Raw genomic sequence first — 27,980 nt, 5'->3', positions numbered from 1 at the left:
ATGTGCGCCGACAAGATAGACGGGTTGTGTGACTGCGGCTTGGGAGGCGACGAGCGCGCAGCTGAGCAGCCTGTGCTCACGGCCCTGCACACAATTTTTGTCCGTTTTCACAACGACATAGCCGACCAGTTGGAAAAACTCAATGGTCATGCTTGGACAGAAGAGAAGATTTACAATGAGTCGCGAAAGTATGTATTTCTTTCTATTTTTTTTTTTTTTTTTTTGGGGGGGGGGGGGGGTTCCTGTTTCTCTATTTGCATGTTTGACCGTGTAGAGGCTGCAGGGTGGGAGGGTATACAGGAACTTTGTGCCGTTGTTAGACACAGAAGGCAATCGCGGATCCACGCCACTGATCTCCCCTCTAACTGGATGTGCGGAGCGGTCCGTTGATTGGAAGCCGCTGCGTTCTATTGTCCGCCATGTTTGTTCCCCCAAGAAGAGCGGAATCTCGTTGCTGACATACACTGGACTTGTTGTGACGGAGCTGCCTGCAAACTCTCGGAAATCTTCATGGAAAATAAAATATAACAAAGTTGGAAAACATTCAGTCTATCCCTCCCATCTCTTCTCAAATCCATATTTACATATTTACTCTACTTTTCCTTTTATTCTCTGTAGATCTTTTCTGTTTTCTCCCCATCATCGCATTATCTCTATCTCGTGCGGTCGATTGCTCTTTTTTCATGTAAATATACAGTTGGGGTTTTTTTTTTGTCATCTTCTCACTCTCCATCCGTCTCCCTTTCTTCAGATTAATACATGTATATCCCTTTCAATATTTATCTCTCTCTTCTCTCCTTATTCCATATCACTCCCTCTTCTTCCCCAGCCTCATCGCTCTTTCTTCTCTCTCTCTCGCCTATCCCTCTCTCATCCACTTCAAACTCTTTCTTCCCCATTCAATCTCTACCTTTCTTCCCTCCCACCCAACCCCCACTCTCTTTCTTTCTCTACCTCTCTCTGTCCCTAACCCTCCCTTTCCCAAAACAAACTGTTTACAGTTTCGTTTTAGTCACTCTTTTTTGTAAAAGCATATTGAAACATTCATTTAATCATACAGTGAACACTTCTGGCAAAGACTGACTTTTTTTTTCTTTTTTAATTCAAATTTTGACTGAAACAAAACAATTTTCAATATAAAATTTTGAAACAGATTTTCATTTATGTCGCAATTTCTTATGAATTTTCGCCATCTTCCATAAAACAAACAGAATCTATTTCCAACCGCAACAATGATTTTCAATTAAGGACCTCAGAGAAATAAGTTTGTAAGTACTCAGAGCATTAAAATGTGAATAAGCTCCAAATTGAATTTCTGTGTAATACTATTCACATTTCCACTGAGGTCTTTAATTGAACAGAAGTTTAAAAATCACTTGAATTGCATGTATGTAAAATCAACATAATCATTACACCCCAAAATGGCAAATCCAAGATGATAACATTTCTAACTAACACCTCCCTACCACATGAACTTTCAAAATATGAATGTAAATCCTTAACTCCTCATTGGTACAGTGAATCTAAAGCACCCATGAATTAAGACAATGAAATGCATAAAGGTATAGTCACATTAATCATAGTACAGAACTTCCAAATTGTTCTATTCATTAATGACTAATATCCCTTACTTTTTGAAGGCCCATAGATGTATTATTGCAATTTTACAGGAACCAACCTGCAGGACAATGCATGACAAACATTTCATGCAAGGCAAGATATATGCAGAAGCAAAAAACAGGCATTATTGCGTAAAACTGATGTATTGCATATTTATGTAAAGGATTTACATTGGAAACTAGTGGTAATGACTTGCACTGGTCAAAACTTTGCCTTCTATTGCACCTGTACCCTTACACATATATAGAAATATAGACGGCTATGAGAGTCATGGCTGATTTTATAGGCTCAAGGGGATCTCAGAACCATGCTATGACCCGCGGCGCTTGCGCGCCTTGGGTCATAGCATGGTTCTGAGATCCCCTTGAGCCTATAAAATCAGCCACGACTCGAATATCAAAGCAGTCTATATTTCTTTTATATACCAACCAGCAATTACATTCTAAAACATGGATTTTGATTGAATATGCTATCTGATTGGTTGAAAAGAATGTAAAAGGTAAGATCGCGTTCAACATGTAATTACGCGTATTGAATACATGACTGTAATTAACATTATGGGAATCGCAGCGCACAAAAGAGCAATTAAATATTTAGCCTTCAATTCTTGTCATGCAGCACATTAACATTCTAGCATTATTTACATTAACTTCACATGCTTTTAATAATAATAATGATAATAAACTAGGACACATTAACGGGATATTTTCAATGACTAATTCAAGAACGCACACATATTTGAACATATGGGACTGAGAACAAAAATGGGGCTTTTGAAAAATGTTTATCTGTGAAAAGTAACACCTTTTTCTCTGTTCCTACGGTCATCCCGATTGGTACAACCAAATGCAGCGCATGACGGCATCTTCAACTTCTCATTACATGACACATTCACTTGAAAAATGGAGTAAATGAAGTAAAATTAGGAATTCACGGTACAGATCGGCGTGATTAGCGTGTACTTTTCGCCGTCTCCGGATTCGCTTTTGGGGGAACAGACATGGCGACTGTACAACTTCCGGTGACTTCCGCGCGGAATAGGCCAATCACTGCACGTCCGCACATCCAGTTAGAGGGGAGATCAGTGATTCACGCGGGGACGCACCGAGCGCGCGCCCTCTCTTTATTTTGTCTTAAAACAAAAGAAATACAGAAATGTGGGGGACATGCGCCCCCCTTTAATTATGTAAAGGAACCGCCCCTTTACGGAATTCCTGGATCCGCCCCTTGAAGGAAGTGCTAATAAAGAAAATTGTCTCACTGAATACACAGAGTTTTTTAATAAACTTAACAAATAAAAACTAAAAAAATGATTCTGAATCAAACAACACTTTTAAATTCGAACGTAAAACAGCTCGACTTTTATGATCCAGGTTCATGTTGGTGCAGATATTAGAATATAATTCTAAAAGTATTATGTTCATTAAAAACCTCAAAACAGAAGTTGATTACCAAACTACAATCGATGTTTTGACTGTCAGTATCAGTATCATCATTACTATCATCATTATCAGTAGTAGCACTATATAGGGATTGTAACATATTGTTACGCATGCTGTCCTCACCTGGGCAATTTGAGTAGATGGCAGATTATCATTAGGGGCATATTTTTTCAGTAGTAGTAGATTCGTGTATCAATTATCGTTTTGTCACACTTCGACTTCATAATTATTTCAGGGACTTCCTTATGTGCTTTAAGATGACACTTCGCCATGCCACATGTTAACATTTAATGCCTACTTGAGCGTGTCGAAATCTCTTTCGGAATAATGATTTCCCGGTCTGTTATATTATGCTCCAGTAACAAGGCAGGGATAAAACCTGTCTGTATAGCGGCCACCCAAGGGAAACGACAAAAGGGGCCACTATAGACAGGTCGGTTGCTATTTTGAATTCCAACATTTGCACGTAGTATAATGGCATAAAAGGCAGAATGTTGTTCTTAAAAAAACAGCAAATAAGTTTGCATGAGCAGCTTTTCACTCGAATTTAAAAATTTCGAGCCTGAGGAAACGATTCGTAAAGGTTTTGCATGAATGGGGTTCACGAGCTAGTTCGACGGGATCGAAAATGTGTGAAGCTGAGGTAACAAACAATACCCTTTCAAGTATCCCTATGTCCTCATAGGGATATTTAAAGGGATTTAAATCACTAATTAGTCGGCAAGTTAGTATAATCCTTATAATTATGTTATTAGGAGCTGTCTTTGCCTTTGTAGCATCTATTCAGGACGGCATTACTGAAGCCTAGATATTCAAGTAAGTGGTAGAACGGCGGGGCTTTTCACGGTGAAGAGTTGTCAGTCATGCATATGGTCGTGACTGAGATAGGACGCGGTATAGAAGCCAGCGTATTCAAAGTTGATTAATGGCTCCGCTAAATACAAAATGAGTGGCCACTGGCCGCGATAGGCATGTGAACGCTGGGGTCTACAGTATAATGCAGCAATTTTGTACGGGGTATTTTTCAGCGGCCGCTAAGAAAAGTTTGACTGTATATATTGTTTTTATTTTTCTAAGTGAATTTAAGTCACAGGTAGGCCTTTGAAGAGCAGTTTACAAATCAAAATTGTTAACTTAGGCTCCTGAGCATGTACGCCTAAGTGTCTGTCCACCTAAGTGTCTGTCCACGTCAAGGTGCACTGTGTGAATATAATGATTATGATGATTACCTCCTGCATTCGGCAAAAAAAAAGCAATTGAAAGAAAACAAGATATCTTTAAAATGTCAGAGACGTAAATTCATTTTGATCGTCTATATATTGATTATATTTCTCGTTGGATTAAAAGGTCATTGAAACTGTTTACCTACTCTACTAATATAATATTATTTAGGTGACTAGTTTTGGCTCGAGATTGAACCTTATTAATTGTCTATTCTTTGGCTGACAACTCAGATTACGGTCTTTATGCTTTTTCGATATTAATAGGTATCAAAGCATGTAGATTTTAAATGTGTAGAAATATATGGATAAGATGAAATATAACCCAATGTTTCTTCCACAATTCAAAATAATTGAGACATTTCATGCAATGAACTCTAAAATCCCGATTTCTACATGTTGCAGAATTGCAGTAGGGATCTGGCAGCATATTGTCTACAACGAGTATCTCCCTGCTCTCCTGGGACCCGCAGTGGCCCACTTGAAGCAGTTGGAGATAAAGCCCGCTGGCGTTCCAGTACCGGCATACGACCCAGAACTGGATGCCACTATCTCTAACGTGTTTGCTGCCGCCGCCTTCCGCTTGGGACATAGTCAGGTACTGGAGTAATCTGTCTATTACGGAAAAGTTGAACATGCGGCAGGACAAATCACTACGTGGGGATGCATCTGTTAAGTTCCAGCTCAGTTATTAGGCCAACCTTATACCATATGCAATGACATAATGTGATACTAGTTAAACATCTGAAACAAACCATATGCACCGATTAGCTGTGGGCATGGATGGAACTTCTTCAACTCCCTCACCTTACTTGTCGAATCGAGCTAAAAGAATCAAATCAGGAATATGCATAATAAACCACAATCAAAACCCCAAAGTTTGGACAGCGTATAAAGATCTCATTAATCACATTGACAAGACAACGCCAACTCTCACCACAATTACGGCTATATATCCTTTGCTATGTTCTCTCTCTCTCTCTCTCTCGCCAAATATGTGGCCAATATGTCCTGAAGTCGTTAGCTCATGCTGAAATCACACTCAATTCGTTTTATTCATTATGTGATGAAACGCCATTGTTTGTTGTGCTTAAAGGGACATTCCAGACGATTTTCATACTTTCACATACATAAATCGACAACTCCATGTATAGATTTGTGGAATTTATTGTGGTTCTTGAGCAGAGAAACAATACTTTGAAAAACCTTAAACAAATTACACTGAGCAAGGATAATGACATAGGAGATTCACATATTTCAGAAATGTAGCAGTGTAATTCCATTACAATACTGCTTTCTTGCAAGTTCACCTGTGTATAATCTATGCATGCCTTCTTCTTTTGTACTACTTCCTTGAGTCCCAACTCATGCATTCTTATGGTGACTCTGCCATGTCATCATCCTTGTTCATTGCAATTTGTTATAAATTTTGAAAATATTTTTATTCTTCATCCCAATTATCACAAATTCTGAAACTCTGTCCTCGGTATAACTAATTTATAGTTGTTCAAATGTAAAAATCTGAAAATCATCCGGAGGTCTCCTTTAAGGCTTCTATTCCCTGTTTATGTATTCACACTGACAATAAAGCTGTGAAAGAACTGTAGTCGAAAGCTGCTATTTTATACTCAGCTTACATCATGCAACATCTATTGTCTTCATTGTAACAATAATCCCCATTCATTTATTTGTCGTTATAAGGTAACATAAATGAACAAAAACACGCACTTGGATAACAGGAAAAATGACATGTTTGTAATTCAATGTCTCCCATCAATTTGGAAATGTGTATATTATTCCAGAAACCTTTCTTCTCCGTGATAGATAAAAATATGTTCTTCTCCGTAATATACGGTCTCGTTAACAATGTCGCTGTTTGCGTGAAAGCACATGAAGCCGTGAAGCTCAATTTTCTTGCCTCATTCTGATATCAATTAAAAATCTACTGTTATGTTTTATTTTGTCTGATTTATCAAAGATTTTAGCACAGAGTATCATTTCACATTAAGTATGATTGCCTAATACACTATCTCGAAGAAAAATGTTGTGTTATGGTATTCGATTCATATGCTCATGCAAGCTACTCACCTAACGGATGCCACTTATGCAACTTCTTCAACGTCGTTAGTACTTACACAGTTCCTACGCCTTTATATAAATGGTAGCAACTGAACAATGCTCAGCACAGTCGTTATTTCGCATTTTTAGTAGAAGTTGCTCTGATGCATGGTGTTTCTTTCGTTATCTACTCTTCATGATTTTTTTTTATTTTCCGAACCAAAGATTCCATCATTGTTAGAGAGACGTGCCAATGACAACTCTCAGCTGGAACCCCTCCCGTTGCACCTTGCTTTCTTCAACGCTTTACCTGTGTATGACCACGCAAAGGTAAGCTGAATTAGCAATTGTCGTGAAAATGTAGATCAGATTATCTCATTGTTGTCCTTGAATTCCGTGTTGATATGAATACGCGATTTGAACAAAGTGCACGAAAAAAAGAATACAAACATGAAGAGCGTTTCGCTTGGAGAATCTATAAGTTTCTATAAGACTTTAATCAGGACATTCACTTGGAATCCTTAGAAGAGCAGATATTGATTATGTATAATAATCAAACTTTAAAAACAAATACTTTACAAAGCTTAACGAAAAGGGAAATCTAATGCACCTAATGAGCCGCAATTACTTTATAACAAATACTAATAACAGAGAGACTCTTGTAAAACGCTCTTTCTACCTAAAAGATACTCACCGCGCTATATTAAAAAAAGGTGGGTTTTGAGGTTCTTTTTAAAAGAATCAATGGAGGTGCTTGTCGTAGAGATATTTGATCAAGCATAAAAATCCGTTCATGGAGTCACTAACGACGAAGAAACTTCCAGCTCCTTATACTGTTCTTAGAAAGAACGAGTGCCGATGCGATTCAGTTCTCGAGTAGGCCCTATAAGGTATCTGATAGGAATGTGGTTGCGTGGCTCTCGTCAACTGAGTAACCTGTTTGATACAATAGTCCTGTGCCGAAAGATGAGTAAGATTTTTGTGTATTTTGTACATCATGATTCGCCTGTCATTTTCTCTGCGCTGTTCCAGAGTGGTCCAATCAAGTTCTTGCAGCATTTTGATGACACTTGAGGTCAAGGGCGTACCGAGGGGGGGTGTTTTGGGTGTTCAAACACCCCCCTTTGCCAAAAGGGGGGTGTTTAAGGTGTTCAAACACCTCCCTTGGGCAAAAGGGAGGTGTTTGTTGAGCTATTCAACACCCCTCTTCAGCAATGTTTAGATGTTGACAAATGAACAAAAACTGTCTTTACCGCTTTTATTTCCGTTTTGAATTCCGCCTTTCCTTTCTTTCGTTCATTTTTTTTCCTCTCTCTCTTCCTTTTTTTAATGTTTGTGTGGATGATGATACATTATGGAGTTACATATCATACGCACTAAAGAACTCGTGTACAGTACGTGTTAATACTACGTTACTGCACCGCGCGCGAAGCTGACGCGCAAACAGTAGACATTCCCGATCCCTGCTTTGCTTTCTGACCGAATCGCGAAGATACATTGCGCATAATGTTCACCGTTTACCGGTATTATACCGTACGCGGTACCGTAAATTGTGTATGATGCATAATATGTGTGTACAATGCATGCTGCGCTGCAGCCTATTATTGGCACATTGCATGCTAAGTTAGTAGTACAAGGGGGCTCGTGATTAAAAAAAAAGCGAGAAAAAAAAAAGAAGAAGAAGAAAAAAAGAAAAAAAACCTCGCCCGGACGGGGGGAAGGAGAATGGGGGGGGGGGCAGAAAACCAAATCAAACAACATAAAAACAAAACATGAATTCCATGTTTTGTAACGCTGAAATATAAAAATTTTCGGCTCGCTCGCTGCGCCCGCTCGCCAAAATTTATCCAAAAAAAAAAAAATAAGAAGAACAAAACGTAATGATGACGTGGAAATATAAAAATTTCGCCTCACTCACTCGTAGTAATTTAGAGTATTTTTCCAAGTCCTTAGTTTGTTGGCATTAATCGTTATCTATGAAGCCGTCACCATATCTTGATTAGAATTGTAAGATTTAATAACCAAAAAATGACAAGAATTCCATGTTTTGTAAAGTGAAATACAAAAATTGTCGGCTCGCTCGCTGCGCTCGCTCGCCAAAATTTATCAAAATTTATCAGATTTTATATCACCCTCAAAAAACCCTTTTAAGTGCTCGAAAAAGCATATCAAGTGGACTTTTTTAAAGTCCCTACCGGGATGGGATTGGGGTTGAACACTGTTGGTATAATCGTTATCTATAAGACCGTCACTATTTTTTATTAGAATTGTCATTCGAAGATTTAATAACCAAAAATGACAAGAATTCCATGTTTTGTAAGCTGAAATACAAAAATTTTCGGCTCGCTCGCTGCACTCGCTCGCCAAAATGCTTCAATATCTATTACATTTAAATCACCCTCAAAAGACCCCTTCTAAGTGCTTGAAAAAGCATATCATGTGGACTTTTTAAAAGTCCCTACCGGGATGGGGTTGGACACTGTTGGTATAAATCGTTATCTATAAGGCCGTCACTATGATTAGAATTGTAATTCGAAGATTTAATAACCAAAAATGACAAAAATTCCATATTATGTATAAAGCTGAAATATAAAAATTTTCGGCTCGCTCGCTGCGCTCGCTCGCCAAAATATATCAACATTTAGGGTTGCCTATTACATTTAAATCACCCTCAAAAGACTCCTCTTAAGTGCTTCAAAAAGCATATCATGAGGACTTTTTTAAAGTCCCTACCGGGATGGGGTTGGGGTTGAACACTTTTTCAGAAATTAGGGGCGCAATTTTCGCGCTTGCCACGGGCGCCGTTTTCCCTAGATACGCCACTGACTACCAAGTACAGTCAGTATAGTAGCCTACTGGAAGCAGCAAGCTCTGGAAGCTCTGGGAGTAGCAAGTTACTTGCTACTCAATGTAATTAATAATAGGACATGGACTTGGTAATCTTTAGTAATAGTAGATATGCATTTTTTCAATGACTGAAAGTTAAAACTGTGTGAGTGTGAGTCTACAAATTGTGGTTGGATGACTTTATTGCGCCTAAAATTCACTAGATATCTAGGTCTAGGAACAGTGGCGTAACTACGGGGGCATGGGGGGGGGGGGGGGCACGTGCCCCACCCCCCAATCCGCTGGTAAAAAAAAAACAAAAGAAAAAAAAACCTACGAAAATGGAAATTCAAGGGTTAGTAAACTGCTTTTGAAATCGACATGAAAGGATGATCAAGAAAAAAAGATATTTTTCTAAGATTTCTTTTAACCATAATAATTAAAGAGGTATAACATTGTTCAAAAAGCCCGGAGACGACAAAAGATTCTGATTCAGCGTGATTCCTGGTTGGCATTTTGAATACAAGCAGGATGTGCGCAGTGTACTCAGAATATCGGAATGGCAAAAAGAGTCGCTGCAATGTTGCGCAATGTTTGATAGGTTGTACACATTTGCTATCAAAGCTTGATCATTGATTTTGCAGTGTTGCTTTACATACTAGTCTATATTAAAATGCCTTGCATTGCCAATATAAGACTTGACCTTGGCTATTTCCTAACTTTTCCATCTATATGAAACACACACACATACAAACACAAACAAATTAGGGGATGCTCTATATAAAGTGCAGATTTTGGACATCCTTCTCCCGCTTGGTCACTTCGACGCCCCCTCGCTGGTCATACCTCCCCCAATCATGAACATAAACCGACACCCTTGACTACCAGTGGCGGATCCAGGGGGCGCACCGGGTGCCCCCTCCTTCCAATGCGAAAAAAAATATACATGTAACTACAAACGACAGTTTTTGGACGGTAAAATGTCAAAATTTTCAGCAGTTGCGCCCGGTGCGCCCCCCCCCCCCCCGAATTTCCAAAGCGAAAAAATATAGCTACAAACGGCAGTTTTGGGACTGTAAAATGTCAAAATTTTCAAGCTCGCTCGCTTCGCTCGCTCGCATTTAACCGTTTATGCCATTCTCCTGATGTTACTGCCAGTAATTGCCAGCAGTTGCGCCCGGTGCGCCCCCCCCCCGAATTTCCAAAGCGAAAAAATATAGCTATAAACGGCAGTTTTGGGACTGTAAAATGTCACAATTTTCAAGCTCGCTCGCTTCGCTCGCTCGCATTTAATCGTTATGCAATTCTCCTGATGTTGCTGTCAGTAATTGCCAGCAGTTGCGCCCGGTGCGCCCCCTCCCCTTAATTTCTAAAGCGAAAAAAAATATAGCTACAAACGGCAGTTTTGGGACTGTAAAATGTCAAAATTTTCAAGCTCGCTCGCTTCGCTCGCTCGCATTTAACCGTTTATGCCATTCTCCTGATGTTACTGCCAGTAATTGCCAGCAGTTGCGCCCGGTGCGCCCCCCCCCCCCCCCCCCGAATTTCCAAAGCGAAAAAATATAAACGGCAGTTTTGGGACTGTAAAATGTCACAATTTTCAAGCTCGCTCGCTTCGCTCGCTCGCATTTAATCGTTATGCAATTCTCCTGATGTTGCTGTCAGTAATTACCAGCAGTTGCGCCGGTGCGCCCTCCCCTCCCCTTAATTTCTAAAGCGAAAAAATATAGCTACAAACGGTAGTTTTGGTGACTGTAAAATGTCAAAATTTTCAAGCTCGCTCGCTTCGCTCGCTCGCATTAACCGTTTATGCCATTCTCCTGATGTTACTGCCAGAGTAATTGCCAGCAGTTGCGCCCGGTGCGCCCCCCCCCCCCCCCGAATTTCCAAAGCGAAAAAATATAGCTATAAAACGGCACTTTTGGGACTGTAAAATGTCACAATTTTCAAGCTCGCTCGCTCGCATTTAATCGTTATGCAATTCTCCCGATGTTGCTGTCAGTAATTGCCAGCAGTTGCGCCCGGTGCCCCCCTCCCCTTAATTTCTAAAGCGAAAAAATATAGCTACAAACGGCAGTTTGGGACTGCAAAATGTCAAAATTTTCAAGCTCGCTCGCTTCGCTCGCTCGCATTTAATCGTTATGAAATTCTCCTGATGTTGCTGTCAGTAATTACCAGCAGTTGCGCCCGGTGCGCCCCCTCCCCTATAATTTCTAAAGCGAAAAAATATAGCTACAAACGGTAGTTTTGGGACTGTAAATGTCAAAATTTTCAAGCTCGCTCTCTTCGCTCGCTTGCATTTTAATCGTTATGCAATATCCTGATGTTGCTGTCAGTAATTACCAGCAGTTGCGCCCGGTGCGCCCCCTCCCCTTATTTCTAAAGCGAAAAAATATAGCTGCAAACGGCAGTTTTGGGACTGTAAAATGTCAAAATTTTCAAGCTCGCTCGCTTCGCTCGCTCGCATTTAATCGTTTAGGCCATTCTCCTGATGTGACTGCCAGCAACTGCCAGCAGTAGCACCCGGGTGCAATCCCCTTAATTTGCAAAGGAAATATATGTATATATATATATATATATATATATATATATATACATATATACATATATTATTATATATAGCTTCAAACGGCAGTTTTGGGACTTAAAATGTCAAAATTTTCAAGCTCGCTCGCTCCGCTCGCTCGCATTTAATTGTACAGTTATACAATTCTGATGTTGCTTCCATGAGGTGCGCTTCCCCCCCCCCCCAAATGTCTTGACCCACGGTACACCACTGAACACCACCCCTCTAAAAAATCCTGGGTACGCCTATGCTTGAGGTGTTACGGTAGCGATTCAAAGTGAATCTCACAGCTCTTCTCTGGACCATTTCCACTTTGTGGATGAGGGTCTTAGAAGATGGGTCCCAAAGATGGTATCTCTCTGAGCCTGAACTCCATCTTGTTGCAGGTAGGGTTCCTGCCGGGGCTCCGACTGCAGAGGCACAATCAGTACCATCACCGGCTATTTATATCGGGCCCCCGTTTCGATGTCCTAGTTTTCCTGGACGTTCTTCCTAATAAACGTCACCATTATGGCCATTTTTGCCGAAGTCATCGCCTTCTCCACCCTTTAGGTCCACAATAGTTCAAGGCTATCTTAGTCCTTCTATTAAAGAAGATGAATCAATAAATAAATCACTTTAAGAACCCTCATTATGACTATTTACAGATTGTATGAAACATTTCATGTTGAAAATAATACCTGTTTAATTCAAAGAAAATTGAATATCCTCGATGGCTTTCTCCTCTCCTCGAAGCAAAAAAGAAATAATAATGATAACGATAATAAATCAATAAATCAAATGGAAACAAAAATCATCAGACGGAAAATTTAGATGAAGAGAAAATACTAAGTTTTGTTTTGTTTTTATTCTTGGACTATAGAATGGCGTGAATGGACTGCTGCTTGGTAACATTGCTCAGAGATTGAATAAGATCGACCGCCATTTTGCAAACGCTATCACGGGAAATTTGTTCTTTGAAAGAGAATCCGGGTGAGTAGTTATATCTACATATATATATATATATATATATTATATATATATACATACATATACATATAATGTATATATACTGGAGTATAGGAATATAATAAGTACAGCAGTTGTAATGCGCCATCGATCTAGTGGCCTATGCTGAGGCGCAGAGGGACATATACAGAAGAGGATTACATCCATTGTATAGTTGTACACCTGAAAATTGAAGAACAGTAAGGATGAGATAGAAATATATACCCTGTAAGCAATTCAGCAAAATCAATCAAAGCAAGATGCGAACATATAAAACTTAAGATGCTTTTTCAATGCTTCAATGGTTTCTGCTGATCGGAATGTGGGCAGGACGGCTGAATGCTAACTTTTTATACTATACTAACAGTCCTTTTTTTCAGTCCTTGGCTATTGATTACGTGAAGATTTGAAGGAAAACTGAAAAGATTTGTTCTGTAACATAACGGTAACCAATGATTTCTACACAAGATTTCATGAAATCAACATTTCATATAAAATACAACTTATTAAAATCAAGAACCTCTTATTTGGTCGTCATATCAAAACTCTATATGGAAGAGCGGCTTGAGCAGGAAACATCAAACCAGTGGAATACTAAGCATTCTACTTGTCATGCTATAGAACTACGCATAAATTTGCACAAATTGAATAGAGATTCCAATCCCTCTTTAACACTTCACTGGTATGATGGTAAGTGAGGAGTTTGTTTAAAGCAAACATAGCGAGTTTCATAAATTAACTGATTACGCTCTGCTCAGTAGGATGTTGGCCTACCTTTTTAAGTACTGGAAGGGTTCTTGTTCATTAATTGTGTGATTTGAGTACCAGAAAGCTCAGAAAGGGTTAACCTGGTAAGAGTATTGTACAAGAGCGTTTGTCGGCACTGGTACCATGACCATAGGCCACAAAACAGAACGCCGTAGGCCTATACATAGCCTATACGTAGGCTATGTATAGCCTAGGTATGTATAGGATTATACATAGCCTATACATTGAGGCCGTTGTCTAAGTCAAGCGATTTGCTTATTGATAACGGTCTCCCCCACCTGTACACGTAAAGGTCTGTAATGAAATTCATCTATTATTTCACATGATTATATACTTGTAATGTGAAATCTTGTTTGTATTATCATGACTTGTGAATAATATGTTTGATATTGTTATCCTTATTTTCTGTTGTGTACAAGTGGGGAAGTAAAACTTACTGAAATTGAAACTAAAACATACTCCTGATCATATTGTAACCAACTTATAACTCTCTCATCAACCAGGTCACTTCATGAAATTGGATTTAAATATATATGTTTTGCACGTTCACCCTTTTGAGTTTCTTTCTAATGTTGCTAACTGCTTACGATTACTCATAATAACTTGTTATCCATGTCATTGGATTATTAATGTATAAGGTGGATTCCAGGGGCCTGTTGAATAAGAGTTACAATTATGGTAACTATGCCATCCAATGGTAACTACCATGGCAACAATACTCAACAGCCAATCAAAATCAAGAATTCCATGGAAGTTACCATTGGATGGCAAAGTTACCATAATAGTAACTTTTATGCATCGGGCCCCAGGTGTGAAGAAATGTATCCTTTGTATAGTAACGTCTTCTTCTTTTGTCGCAGTTTTACACATTTCTTAATGAACTTCCGACAAATGCAAAAGTCATCACATATTACATTCTAGATTCGGGCTTGACCTCCTTGCGATCAACATCCAGCGAGCTCGTGAGCATGGTCTTCAGCCGTACGCTGTGTACCGCGAGCTTTGCTCACCGAACGAAACAATCACTTCTTGGGAAGACTTGGCGAAGCTATTTTCTGATAAAAGTGTTTTCGATAAACTCATCAAAATATACGGGCAAGTATATCACAATGCAGATCTGAATATCAGTACATGTATACATTATAGATAAATGAATAGATAGATAATCATGTATACATATGTTATATATAGGCCCTATGATACATAAAGAGAGAAAAAGAGAGAGAGACATAGGTATGTATTATATCCTTAATGCGTAAGAGCAGGACAGGAAAATGCTTCATGATATCCAGCTTGTAATATGTAAGTCCATACTTTGCATTGTCAAATTTTCCGAGTTATTTTCATGCATCCAAACATCCTGCGAAATGAGAAAAAAAAACACATTTCAGCATGAATGGCCATTGATTGATATTCATATTTCTTTTTGTTTCCGTACGCAGTCCTTTACATCTTGTTGAATATCATTTGAATGATGAGATTGATACTTTCAAGTCAAAATCAACGGTGCTCACTACTTAGCTCGAAACCGCTCTTTTCCTAATGTGCTGTCCTTTTCTAGAACTACACCCTGTCCACTGATGTGCTGCAGATTCCTTTGCTCATCCTGTCCATACGGGCAACTACTATCAGTCTATGTCCAGCCTGCTGTTTGCGATCTCCAGTACTTGCATGTTCCATATGAACTGCTTAACATTTCTCTCTTTCCGCTATGGTCCTACCTCTTCAAAATACTACACTGTTCTGGAAATTTCCCTGGTCGGACATTCTATCGCGTTTGAACGCAACATGGAATCAAGGAAAGGCACAGAATCTCTCATGCGATTGTTTTTATAGTCTCAAACATAAGCAGTTAATGCGCAATACATGTACACATATTTTCAACGTTTACGATATCACCTGTGTCATGGGGAAACATTATGTAACTCCTCAACTACACTTTTGTTTACCAGGAGACTGTCAAATACCAAAAGAAAATGTGGAATCAAATCGAAAATATATATTTCCGTCTTTATAACCAACAGTGTGTCAATATATTTTGATCCTACAGGAAAGACGGATTCCGTGACGTAGATCCATTTGTCGGCTTTATGTCAGAGGAACATGTACCTGGTGGACGGGTTGGTCACACTCTGGCCTGTCTCATTGGCGAGCAGTTCAGAAGGTTTCGCCTCGGCGACCGTTTCTGGTATGAAACTGCCAGCCCAGCCGGATTCACAGAAGGTAAATGACCTTTACCTTTTTTTTTCCGAGATATCCAAAAGAATGTAATGTCTACCATTATTATATTCGTCCTCTTTAGCTTGCCTCAACGAGCCAAAGGCTCAAGTGAGCTAGTGCTATCATTCATCTTCCGGCGTCCGTCTTGTGTCGTGAGTGAAAGTTGGACATTTTCAGCTTATTCTTGAAAAGCCCATGATAGATTATAATCAAACTTGACAGTTGACAATACTAAGGCAGCAGGGTTTCAGTAGATTATTTGAATGGGTACCATGTTCCACTTGGGGGCTCAGGGCGGGAGACAACCCCCCCCCCCCCCCCCCAATTAAGGAATATTAATATATGTGTATGTATGATATACCGGGTGTCCCCCCCCCCCAAAAAAAAAAAAAAAAAAAAAAAAAAGCGGAACGGTGGATTTTCAATACCTTGCGTTCTAAAAGTGATATATTTTTTTGACATCATTAGAAAGAACATCTCCCGCGAAAGACAATGATACCAGAATTATGAAATTTGGTTTAGAAATCTTTATTCTACGCCCAATTCTGTAAATGCGATTTTTGCGACGTATGAGCGAAGAATTTGGGTACGACACGCGTTCCATACGGTGTAATGTGTAAGCCCTATGATCCATGTCAACAAAAGATACAGCTTTCACATTGGGCGCGCGCACACACACACACACGCACACAGACACACACACACACACGCACACACACACACACACACCGTTTTTTCCTGGCCCGCGCCCAATGTATCTTTTGTAGATACAGATATGATAGATATAGGTATATCCGCCACCCATGGGAACCCCATAAACTCGGGAATAGAGAATCTTTGGGGGAAAATACATATAAAGCCAGAAGCGCTCTTAACAAAATACCTAGGTTTGTTTATGACAAATCTACTGATGGGGTCTTGACCTATGACTTTGGGGTCAGTTTTCACATTTTGAGCTTCTTTTGAAAATGCATGGTCAAATTATCTGCAAACTTGGCGGGTATTATCGCCAGTGTGATAGAAAATACAAGTGGACACCGTACCCCTTGGGCGCCCACAAAGCCCCCCCCCCCCCCCCCCCCACACACACACACACACACCAACATTTGAGCCCGGAACCATTCTGGTAAATGATGTTAGGGTTGACGGTTGACAAACGAACAAAAAAGCATATTATGATATATTTGACCCCATAATTTCTACATATTTATTCACACATGAACGCAGAAAATGAAAATCATATCCCCAGAGTTAACTGAAATCAGGAGTATCTGTAGAATTCATAGAATGCCTCCAGACTTCATAAAATTCAAGGGGAATGAAACCCAAGCGGATGCATGTTACTTGACTGAATGCAGCAATATTAGTAGAACACATCCGTGAAGGTTTGAGGAAAATGGGACAATCCGTTCAAAAGTTATGAATTTTTGAAATTTGAGTGACGAGTCCGCTTGATGAGAAGAGTAATAGTTCATAACATTGCTGTGCTCTACGAAATAAAGAAGATATGAAGAAAATTCCACAAAATATGATTTCGTATGAAAATAACACATCCCTGGACTTGTTGCTGGTTACTGACATAATTATGTCAAGAGTAAAATACTAATGATAATATGCAAAATTTATATAGCTCCTAAGACGAAAATGTTTCTAAGCAATGTACAATTAACGAAAAAGAACAAGCATGAAAAAGAGTACACGAATAATTTACAATTACATAATCATGATCATCGGTTCTGCTCTTGAAAAAAAAATGGTAATTTTACCCCTGATTTCTTAAAGAGGTAAAGGTAGTGCTCTTTTCGTATGCTAGAAGAGTAAATGTATATTTTCTAAAAATCGCAGTGCACAGTGATGCTGTGATCTGTAGTAGTGGACTGATCTAGCGGTCTCGTCACCAAAACTTTAAAAACTCATAACTTTTGAACAGATTGTCCGATTTTCCTCAAATTTTCACTGATGTATTCTACTGATATTGCTGCATTTGCTCCATTAACATGTGTTTCGGTGTTTGCTTCTCCTTTAAATCAGGAGTATCGTGAGTTCATGTGTTCAAACAACCCGATCTTTCCATGGTAGGTGGCCGAGTGAGGACTGTAATAATCAGCCAAATAGTTTCTCAGGGTTTTCCCTTCCCTTGAGGCCCGTTGGCCGACCATCTGGTTGGACTCGGTCATCTGCACGTCCCTCCAGGCCCCGGGGACCACGTTGCCATCCTCATCCTCGCGGTCAACATTAAGGTCATGTAGTCCGGACCGGCGCTTTCGCAGCCAATGTGAAGGGTGATCGAGGCAGCCCAATATAACGCGAATCACCTTGCCAGGCTCCAACTGCAGGGTGGTGGGTAGGCACCACCACCGGTGAGCCAATATCCCAAAACCGTTCTCCACAACACGATGGGCTCAAGAGGTCCGGTAGTTCATCACCATCTCTTTGTGGGACTGTATGGCTTAATGAGCCACTTTCGCAGAGGAAGTGTAGAAAGTCTGGACGTGGATGCGGTGCTGGGAATCCAATACCGTTGAGCCCTAGTTCCCCGCGGAGAGTGGACTGGTTAAACACGGCTGGGTCTGAAGAGGAACCGTTGACCCCACCTTGCACCACAAAATCGAATAGTTAGCATCCAACACTGCCAGTTGTACCACAGAAAAGACTCCCTTATGCATGTACTTGTAATAGAGTGATCCACTATTCTTGGGCTTCTTGATGGCGATGTGTTTCCCGTCGATCGCCCCACACCAGTGGTAAAAGTTCAATCGCGGTCTGAACTGGCTGGCGACGGCTTTCCACTCGTCCGGTGTGGAGGGCCTGGTGAAACATCTCCTCCTTATATTCTTCGTAGATGGCTGTGCAGGCTTCCGGCACGAACAGGGATATGCTGTTGTGTGCCATCCGGAAGTCTTAGGCAAGGGACCTGTAGCTGTTCCAACGTCTCCAAGAAGCGACGCGCAATGGCCATCTTCAGGCCAGGCTCCAGGGGGCGGCGACTCCTGAACTCAGAACATAAGATGTATAAGTAGCATTAATATAATAATATTTTGCACGGTCATGGCTTTTATTACAATTTCAACATAACCAATACCTTCATTTTTCTTTATGGTAATGATAATAGTAATACATTACATTTGTGATGCTCTTAATACAACGTTTCTAAGCGTGAAGGGAAAAGATGAAATGAAAAATTAAAAAACGAGAGATAACAAACAAGTCAAAATACAAGTAAGAACAATGTATGACGTACATGCGTATGTACCAGTAAATAAGCACTTACAATAATTGGGTTACTCTCAGTACATTAACTAAAAAAAAAAGAATCAATATGGAAAAAGGTGAGTTTTAAGATGATGAGGCTTGTCGTATATGAATGGGTAGATCATTCCAAAGCTTGGGTGCATGCAACCGCGAATGAGCGTTCTCTAAAGCGTGTCTTGGTGCGAGGTCTGGGCAACAGTTGAAGATGGGCAGTAGCATGGAAGCGCAGACGTCGAGATGCAATAGAAGGTTGATGAGGATCGGAGGGAGATTAGGTTCTGTAGGTATGAAGCTATTCCCCAAAAAGCTGTCCTGCACTTTTTTGCGTATAGTCTGGGCAAGGGAGAGGTGCTTATAGAAGGTTATACCAAGATCTCGGGACACACTCTGACTTCTGCACACATACCCCAGATAGGTCCAGGGGAGGAACATCGTGCAACCGCTGCCTGAATCAAGAAGATATATGCAACATTTCAGTCTTCGCTTTATTGAGCTTTAGGTTGTAGGCTGAGGACCAAGTGTTACCATCACGTAAGCAATCTGTTAGTCTACTAATGGCATCACTTTTGTCGCTGACATCAGCTCTCATAAAGGGTTAGAGCTGGGTATCATCCGCGTATATGGCGTGCTGTACAACATGATGTGAACTGATTACGTAACAAAGAGGACCAGTGTAGAGGGTTAAGAGCAGGGGGCTCACAACTGACCCCTGTGCTACCTCCAACGGAGAGGGAGATTGTGACAGTTATCCTCTCACTGTAACTCTCTGAAGACGACCAGTTAGATAGGACTCTCAAGCGCGGATCCCTTTATGCAGGAGCAGGTTCCGAGGCGATTGAAGAGAGTCGTTGTGGTCCAGGCAATTAAAAAGCAGATGGAAGATATAACGGGACTAGACAGGCTTCAAGTCCATTGTCTACTGCAAGTAGGCCTATATTTATAGAAGGTCATTGGCAACCTTTACCAAGGCTGTCTCAGTTGAGTGATGGTGCCGATATGCTGACTGGTTTACTAGGAATAAGTCGTTGGATTCCGTATGGGACCTTCACTGTATAGAAACGAACCTCTCCAATACCTTGCCAAGAAAAGGAAGGTTGACAATGGATCTATAATTCTTAAAGTCGTACCTGTCAGAGATGACTTCTTCAGTAGGGGTGTGATAAAACAGGAACTTCACCAGACGTTAGGGAGAGGTTAATTGTTGATGTAGTGTTAGGCAGAAGGTCGTCAATGCAAGCCTTTACGAGCCATGATGGTACCGGATCCAGGCTACATAATTTAGGCTATGCGTAAAAAGTTTCATGTTTTGCATTGCCCTTCCAGAAATCGGAGATTATGCCTGTTTAACTTGTTTGTAGGGAAAGGTTATTATCGTCTTACCAACGGAGTCAGGCGATAGTTACAGACCCTATACGTCATTACACTAACACAATTCCGACTATACATGTAACTGAACTTCACCTTTTTGAGGATTTTCCTGACATCTTCCTCACTGCCACTTTGTTGCTATCACCAACTTTTAGATGAGATATTCCAAGCGGCCATTCGATCTACTCATCCTCTTTCTAAATATCGCGTACTTTAAATCTGTCATTAGAATATTCATTTTATTCCATTTCAATTCTTATTTCCATGTCCAAATAGTTCAAAAATATTGCAAAATAACAATGACAGAGACAGTATAGTTATGTTCACGTGCAGTTGCCAAACTTGAAGTTTAGGCCGAAAACTTAACTGTCGATGATTGCCTCCACTCGTGCATTCACAACGCGGGTTCACACGCGAGGTTCACGCTAACTCACAAGTTCGTTGGTTATTGTGTTCAGATGAAACGTGGCTCGGGGACAGAGCGTAAACCCTGTTAAGATCTCTTGTGGTTCTATTCATCGACTAAACTTTAAGATTGCTAACTTTCGAGTGCATCCACACGGCGCTAAACTACAAGCTAACCATAGAGAGTAACGTTTTTCGACCTGAACTTAAAGTTTAGGAACAGCGTGTGAACGTAACTGCTGTTTAATAGGATATGTGTATTATGGAACTTATGCATACCGCATACAACACGATATCGAGAATGTTGGTAAGTTTTTATGTTCAGCTACCGAGATTTCTCAATCAAACAGCGCACCTTTCACGGTCCTCTTTTTTGTTTGTTTGATTGTTTGATTGATTTTTATCTGAGATGGAACAAAAAATGTTGGACAATTTTCCCTGTGATTCGAACAGAATACTGCATGACACAGCGGCAGATTGAAAGCACGAAAGCTAACCGGGGGCTCATTATCGTACGAATGTATTACACACATATAGTACACACTTGCGTATCCACAGTACGAAAACAAATGTCAAATTTCCATCGCCTTTTCACCCATCCGGGGTTACTACATAGTGAGCGTATGTTACGGCACATTTTGGTAAATCGGCACATTTTGGTAAATTACCAAAATGCGCAAGTTACCAAAATGTGTCGTCACTATGTTACGGCCCATTTTGGTAACTGCACATTTTGGTAATTTACCAAAATGTGCCGATATCGCACCTGACGGGATCATCCTTAGGGGGTAAGGACCCACAGTTGTTCATGTATAGTATGTGGTCCCCAGGGGGGCCAAGGGGGAGGGCTCCCAAGGGAAAAGGGGAAAATTTGAAAAATCTTCCTCTCCAAACCCAAAAGCAGTACAGTCCAGATAATATTTTATGTTATATGTAGATACTTTTATATATGAAGAATGTAGTTTCTTTATGGCAAGACCCAAGATGGCCTCCTTGGGCCCTAGAGGGGGTGAAAGTTTGAGGGGGGGAGGCAAGGGGGAAACATACATTTTCATCTTCTCCTTCAGAACCAGTTGGCGAATTTCAGACAATCAAACTTGGTGAGGATCATTCGTCGGGGGTAGGGTGCCAAAGTTTTAAGTTGCACACACACAAACACGCCGTTTCATAGTCCCCTTAATGCCGTGTCACACCTTTCCGGGCAAGCCTAGCATGCGACTTGCGAAGAACAATTTTTGCTACCCGGAGGTCCCCGCAGATGACCCGCACCTGAAGGTACGTAGCACGTATCTCACCCGTAGTCGCCCGGAGGTGTGCATGCAAATCCTTTTTACCCGCAACCATGTATAGGCCCTATCACACCTTTCCGGGAAAGCTAAACGGGCTTCTCGCGTGTGGGGATTTTCCAGCATACCGGACAATTTCTGACGGCGAACAAGAATTTTGTCGAGTTTTGCATTTGTCTTACTTGCTGGACGCGTTCTATACTTAAGCTCTACTTGCAGGTATGCTGTGTGACCTGCGTTCCAAGTGCGTGGGGGCTGACAACTCAGTGAAGGTATTCCTCTTAAGGAATGGCAGAAGTCCCACAGAATGTCATAAATTTGGCCGTATACGGGGACTGCGAAGTACCTGCGTGGGAGTTGCCTACGAGGTGCTGTCTCTACGGGGCTCATTCTGGCGTTCTACGTGTACCTCTCCGGGCAATCCCCGTGACTCACCCGGAAAAAGTTTTGGTCATGCTCTTAACTTGGCTGCGGGTAAATCGGACTTGCGTGCACACCTCCGGGCAAATACGGGCGAGATACGCGCTAGGTACTGTCAGGTGTGGACCGACAGCGGAGAGTTCCGGGTAGCACATTTGCTACCCCGCAAGTCAACCCGCAAAACTTCCCCAGATACGGTATGACAAGGCCTTGAGTATGCTCAAAATATGTTCCGAGTGAGTCGCGGGGGTACACGTAGAACACCAGTAGGATACCCTTACCGGCAGCACCTTGCAGGCAACTCCAACGCAGGTACTTCGAAGTACCCGTAAGTCGCTCGAAACAGAAAACGGATCGGTTTTAAAGCTCTCACGCAGGTCACACGGAATACACGCAAGTTGAAGGTAAGTAACATGCGTCTAGCAGGTAAGACACAAGCGCGAAACTCGCAAACATTCTTGTCCGCCCGCAGAAAATTTTCCTGCGTGCTGGAAAATCCTTACTTGCAAAAGGTGTGACACGGCCTAACAGGCCTTGCATGCCACTTGAGAAGAAAAATTTTTACTACCCGGAGGTCCCCACAGATGACCTGCACATAACAGTACCTAGCACGTATCTCACTCGTAGTCGCCCGGAGGTGCGCACGCAAATCCTTTTTACCCGTAACCATGTTTAGGCCTTGTCACACCTTTCCGTGCAAGCTACGCGGGCTTGTTGCGTGTGAGGATTTTCCAGCATACCGCACAATTTCTGAGTGCGGACAAGGATTTGGGCGAGTTGTGCATTTGTCTTACTTGCTGGATGCGTTCTACTTATGTTTTTCTTGCGAGTATTCTGTGTGGCCTGAGTGCCAGGCGCGTGGGGGCTGACAACTCAGAAATTCATCTGAAGGAATGGCAGAAGTCCAACAGAATGACAAAATATCATTATCTTGGCCGCGCTGGCCGCATACGGGGACTGCGTGGGAGTTGCCTGCGAGGTGCTGCTCAAAACTTGGCTGCGGGTAAATCGGACTTGCGTTTACAGCTCCGGGCAACTATGGGCGAGATAAGTTTCCTGCGTGCTGGAAAAACTTGCAACAAGCCCGCATAGCTTGCCCGGAAAGGTGTGACACGACCTTTAGGCTACCGAACTCATTCGGTGGGGACAAAAACCAACTGAACTTACAATTTGTTTTTGTGATGATTGTGGAGGAGCAGAAAGTTACCAAAATGTGCCGTCAATGTCCTGCACATTTTAGTGCATGGAATCCACTTCGCGTGCATTGGACGTTGTTATGTCGGGCAGAAACATTTATTTTTCAGTCTATAGATAACTGACCCTTTATTAATGTACTCAAATATATGGACGTTTTTCCCGTCAGTAAATGATGAAAAGTAATTTTGTTTTATAAAATGAAAATTCAAACCTTAGATTCCGCCTTGCATGCATTAGTTATTGCTACATCGGGCGGACATAGGAGGGTTTTGGGGGGGATTACCGCCAGCAACCTTTGTTGGAATGGTATGCATGAAGTTATTAAGCGGGTCTATATATGCAACTGTAGTTTTTTTCTTTCATGGTGTAAGTAAATGTATGCATGCTTGTCGGGCAGGGTATATCCTTGGCGACCTGATGGCTTGCTGGAAGCCTGCCTGGGCGTGAGGTCGGCGGGTATATTTGGTTGGCTAATTAGGTGATACGCTATCAGCGTATCACCTATTGTGATTTTCAAAATTTCTCTTTTTTTAAAAATGTTTCTTCCTACGGGGCCTATTAGTATTGACGAATTTCCTTTTATCAGCCTGTACATTGCAATGGTCATGCGGTACTTATTTGGTGTGTTTGCACTCGTCGTTGCTCTGTCGGGTGGGCCTGGGCGGGCTTTCGGACTGCCAAGAGCTATTTCTGTCTTATTTTTCGAAATGGAATTGAGTGTATGAATGTGAAGGCGGACCGGGTCCAGGGTTGGTTATTTTGAGTAAAGTGGACAAAGTTTAATACTTTTGTCATTCATTCTTACACTAAAGCAAGATTTTACTTATTGAATAATTATGAATAATTATGTTAATGAAAACATATTTTTGTGTCCACTACGGAGTCGGGCTGGTCATAATCTGCTGCTTTCGTAGGTCCCTGGCAAACCACTTTTGGTTGGGTACACAGCCATTTGTCTGCAATACTGTGTACCCTTGCACGTATGATAGAAATAAAGATACTATAAATAGTTTTCGGCATGATATCCATCGGATAATAATATGGCATTTATAATGAGTTTATGTATTGTGCATTGATGGTAGAAAACATTATAATTACAGTATATCCCTTTATTGTATCTTTGGTAGTAAGGAGTTACTTGAATACAGATAAGTGTTGAAATTGTCTGTGCCAAAGAAATGGCTTTATATGATGTTGAAGTAATAATTATGTATTTCATCCATCCTTTGTATAATTATGTTGCTTCGAGAAATCAATAAATTCTATCATTTGAAAAAAAAATGTCCTGCACATTTTGGTAAATTTACCAAAATGTGCAATTTACCAAAATGTACCGTAACAGCGTACGCGTAATGAGCAGAACACGGTGTTTTTACGGATGGGCCTCAGTGACGTCTGATCTTCCGCCAACACTCCCTCATGAGCATATTCACCACTACAGATACACAATTTTTCAATCGAAATATACGCGCTTGTTTCGTGATTTGAAAGTTTGTTTTTGGTCAAAGTAGTTCATTAGAATTACCAACAACAACAATTTTTTTTTTCAAATTCGTGAGGACTGCCTCACTATTTTTGAAATAGAAACTTCAGATGCTGAACTGATGTTATATTTCTGTAATTCATATGTAAAACCGTTTCCTTCACGAAGTACAATCAAGCATGCCAAATACCCATGCTGATGTTTAAGATGTTGATAATCATTCAAAAGTAGAACTGAACTAAGTTTCTCATTGTTTTGCACTTCTTTAAAAACAAAACAAAACTCCGATGCATTCGTTAAACAGTGTTTGTTGGAACTACCCCCTGGCTGTTTGTTTCTTTGTAAGTGTATTTGTCACCTCCACTCCAAATGTAAATAATGTTGCTTTCTAGATAAATATGAACCTATTACTTTTATTAATCATTTATTAAACCGTATATCAATTCATTTCATTTTCTGTTTCAGAACAACTGAAGGCAATCAAATCCATGACAATGTCACGAGTTCTATGCGACACCCTTGACAACCCTGAAGAGCTTAGTATTCAACCCTATGCTTTCATGATGGCAGATCCGCACGAGACGAAGTTTTAGTAATTGTTTTACTGTCTATACCTTATGATAACTGTGTTAATGTGTGGATGTACCTCATAAGGAATGCAAATATATATGTATAAATGTACACACATAAAGGGGAACCCAGGGCAACGAGGAACACTGGGTAAAGCAATACACTCCCATTAAAGTTCTAAAGTTCATGTACAAGAACCCACTAATAGGGAGGCTGCATCATTTGTCATTGAAATTGCGCAAGTAAGTCATTGTATTTGTGTTTTCATATAAAATGTCTGTTTTTCATACATCTAAACAAATCATTAATCAATCATGAATTAACTTGCGAGCGATAAAGCCCTATCTTTTTGTCTGTGTGTGTGTATGTGTGTGTGTGTATGTGTGTTTTCTTTTCACCACTAAAGTTTAAGGGTAATGATTATTGATATTTCACTTACGGGTTGTGATGTAATGTCATTTAATTCTAAAAAAGGCATTTCTAAGTTCTTTTCTTCTAAAGAGCATAAGAATATTACATATGGTATTGAGTACACGGTAGATGACTGTATATAAGATAAAATAACGATAGAATAAGAGAATATTCACGAATTGAAAGCATGTGTACATAATAGTTTCAGACCAAACACGTTACATACGGACTGACTATACTAAGATCTGATAGCCCTCATAACATGTCTCACGTATACCCAAATGATAACAACATAATGTTTGTATGTGTTTGTGTTAGTGTGCGTATGTGTGTGTGTGTCCTAGAATGTTCCTGATGGAGTTAAACATCAAAACCCGTTTTGATAATGAACGCTACTTTGTTTTAATGCTTCCCTGCAGCAACGAGAAGCCATGGGCACAGTATAGCATGGAAGTGGATTTTCCTACAGCTGATGGGTTGAAGTTGCCAAAATTCTCAAACCATCGCGTGAGTTGTTCCGACACCACCCAGATACCTGACCTAAATCTGGATGCTTGGAAGATCAACGTTATCGACCCATCGGGTACCCCGAGTGCTGACAAGGAATCTGGTAGCTCTAGCTCGGGATCAGACTAAGTAAGATTTAGTGTTGTCAACTTTCCTTCCTAGCGTTCGCTTTGATACTTGGCAGGTCCCTTCTATAAAGTGTTGAATAGAACCATACGTTTGAGTGTGTGTGTATGTGTGTGCCCGCGCGCTTGCGCATGCACCAGTTTTGTGTTTACAAATCTAAGAATTTTTACTTGTTTCATGATCATAAATAAGAAATAAGAGCTCCATTTCTTATTCTGAGAAAATAAATTGTTCATTTTAGTTGACAGATAGCAAAACAGGGAGTCATGCTCTACTGCTACCTTACCACAGACTCCGAGCACAGTCACACACACAATACACACACACTCACACACACAGAGAGACACACACAAACACAAAATAGATTTGTTAAGTTTGGACAGTCTTAAGCGTAACAAGAGCTACTTGCACAATCACAGGAAAACAGCGAAATACAATAAAAAAAGAAGAAAAAATTAATCTTGAATGTCACCTTTTTGAATATTTAACTTGAGGGATCACAGATTGTAAAACTTCCAAATGTGGAAGAACACAACACAACACAAAATATCCAAAATGTTATGTGAAATGGTGCGTTTTTAATTATGAAATTAATAAAAAGAATTCATGATAAACAGGTACTTAAACTTGTTACTACCCTGTAATAATCATCACAAATAAAAAGAGAAAAGAAATAGGAGAAAAGGTGGATTTCTCTTTCTGGGAGAGACAGGCAATGCTTTCGTATCTAGTCTCATTTCGTCGTACAGGGGCAAATCATGCATAGTAATGACCACCTTTGGTGAAATATCGAAGATTTTTTTACACTTCTCTTCACTCGCTCTAACTTGTAAAACTAGTTTGTTTTTTAAACACATAGATGGTTATATGCGAACATGCAAACCCCTGAACAGTGTGAAATAGAGCAAAAATAATCTTAGTCGACAGATTAGTCGTCATTACATTCCATTATATGTCTGCAATATGTGCATGCAAAGAGGAGGTGGGGGGATCTAGCACTTATAAATAAGATGCTATTTACCCTGCAACTCCACCTTGATATTATTACCGTGGTGCACGCAAGAGAAAATAATAATAATAATAATAATAATAAGGTCTTATTTACCCAGGGTAGCCTCTTCAGTGTTGCCACTGCTCTACCAGAGGGCCCTGCTATTATTATTACCCTAGCGTTGCCAGGTACCCATTTATACACCTGGGTTGAGAGGGACAAAGTGGGTAAAAACGTCTTGTCTAAGGATGTAAAGC

At 40.5% G+C, this 27,980-nt stretch overlaps 1 protein-coding gene across 1 annotated transcript; it reads left to right on the top strand.

The window, feature by feature from the left end:
- LOC139736880 (peroxidasin homolog pxn-1-like) lies at nucleotides 1-26,735 on the top strand. The gene is made up of 8 exons (XM_071647579.1): nucleotides 1-188; nucleotides 4,688-4,880; nucleotides 6,566-6,670; nucleotides 12,595-12,704; nucleotides 14,409-14,582; nucleotides 15,538-15,710; nucleotides 25,584-25,710; nucleotides 26,519-26,735. Exons 1-8 carry the CDS (start codon nucleotides 1-3, stop codon nucleotides 26,733-26,735), a joined length of 1,287 nt encoding a protein of 428 aa, XP_071503680.1.
- The last annotated feature ends 1,245 nt before the right edge of the window (nucleotides 26,736-27,980 follow it).

This window comes from Diadema antillarum, unplaced genomic scaffold, assembly GCF_040938485.1.
Source record: "Diadema antillarum isolate AM-2024a unplaced genomic scaffold, OU_Dant_1.0 scf00000003, whole genome shotgun sequence".
Taxonomy (NCBI): Eukaryota; Metazoa; Echinodermata; class Echinoidea; order Diadematoida; family Diadematidae; genus Diadema; species Diadema antillarum.
This window is presented reverse-complemented; position numbering and strand designations above follow the sequence as displayed.

What these genes read in the sequence shown, in the direction of transcription:
- LOC139736880 (XM_071647579.1), top strand. Translation starts at nt 1, where the DNA reads ATGTGCGCCGACAAGATAGACGGGTTGTGTGACTGCGGCTTGGGAGGC. An exon ending in CTGTGTATGACCACGCAAAG is followed by an intron (nt 6,671 to 12,594) that starts GTAAGCTGAATT and finishes CTTGGACTATAG; the next exon opens with AATGGCGTGAATGGACTGCT. An exon ending in TTCTTTGAAAGAGAATCCGG is followed by an intron (nt 12,705 to 14,408) that starts GTGAGTAGTTAT and finishes ATTACATTCTAG; the next exon opens with ATTCGGGCTTGACCTCCTTG.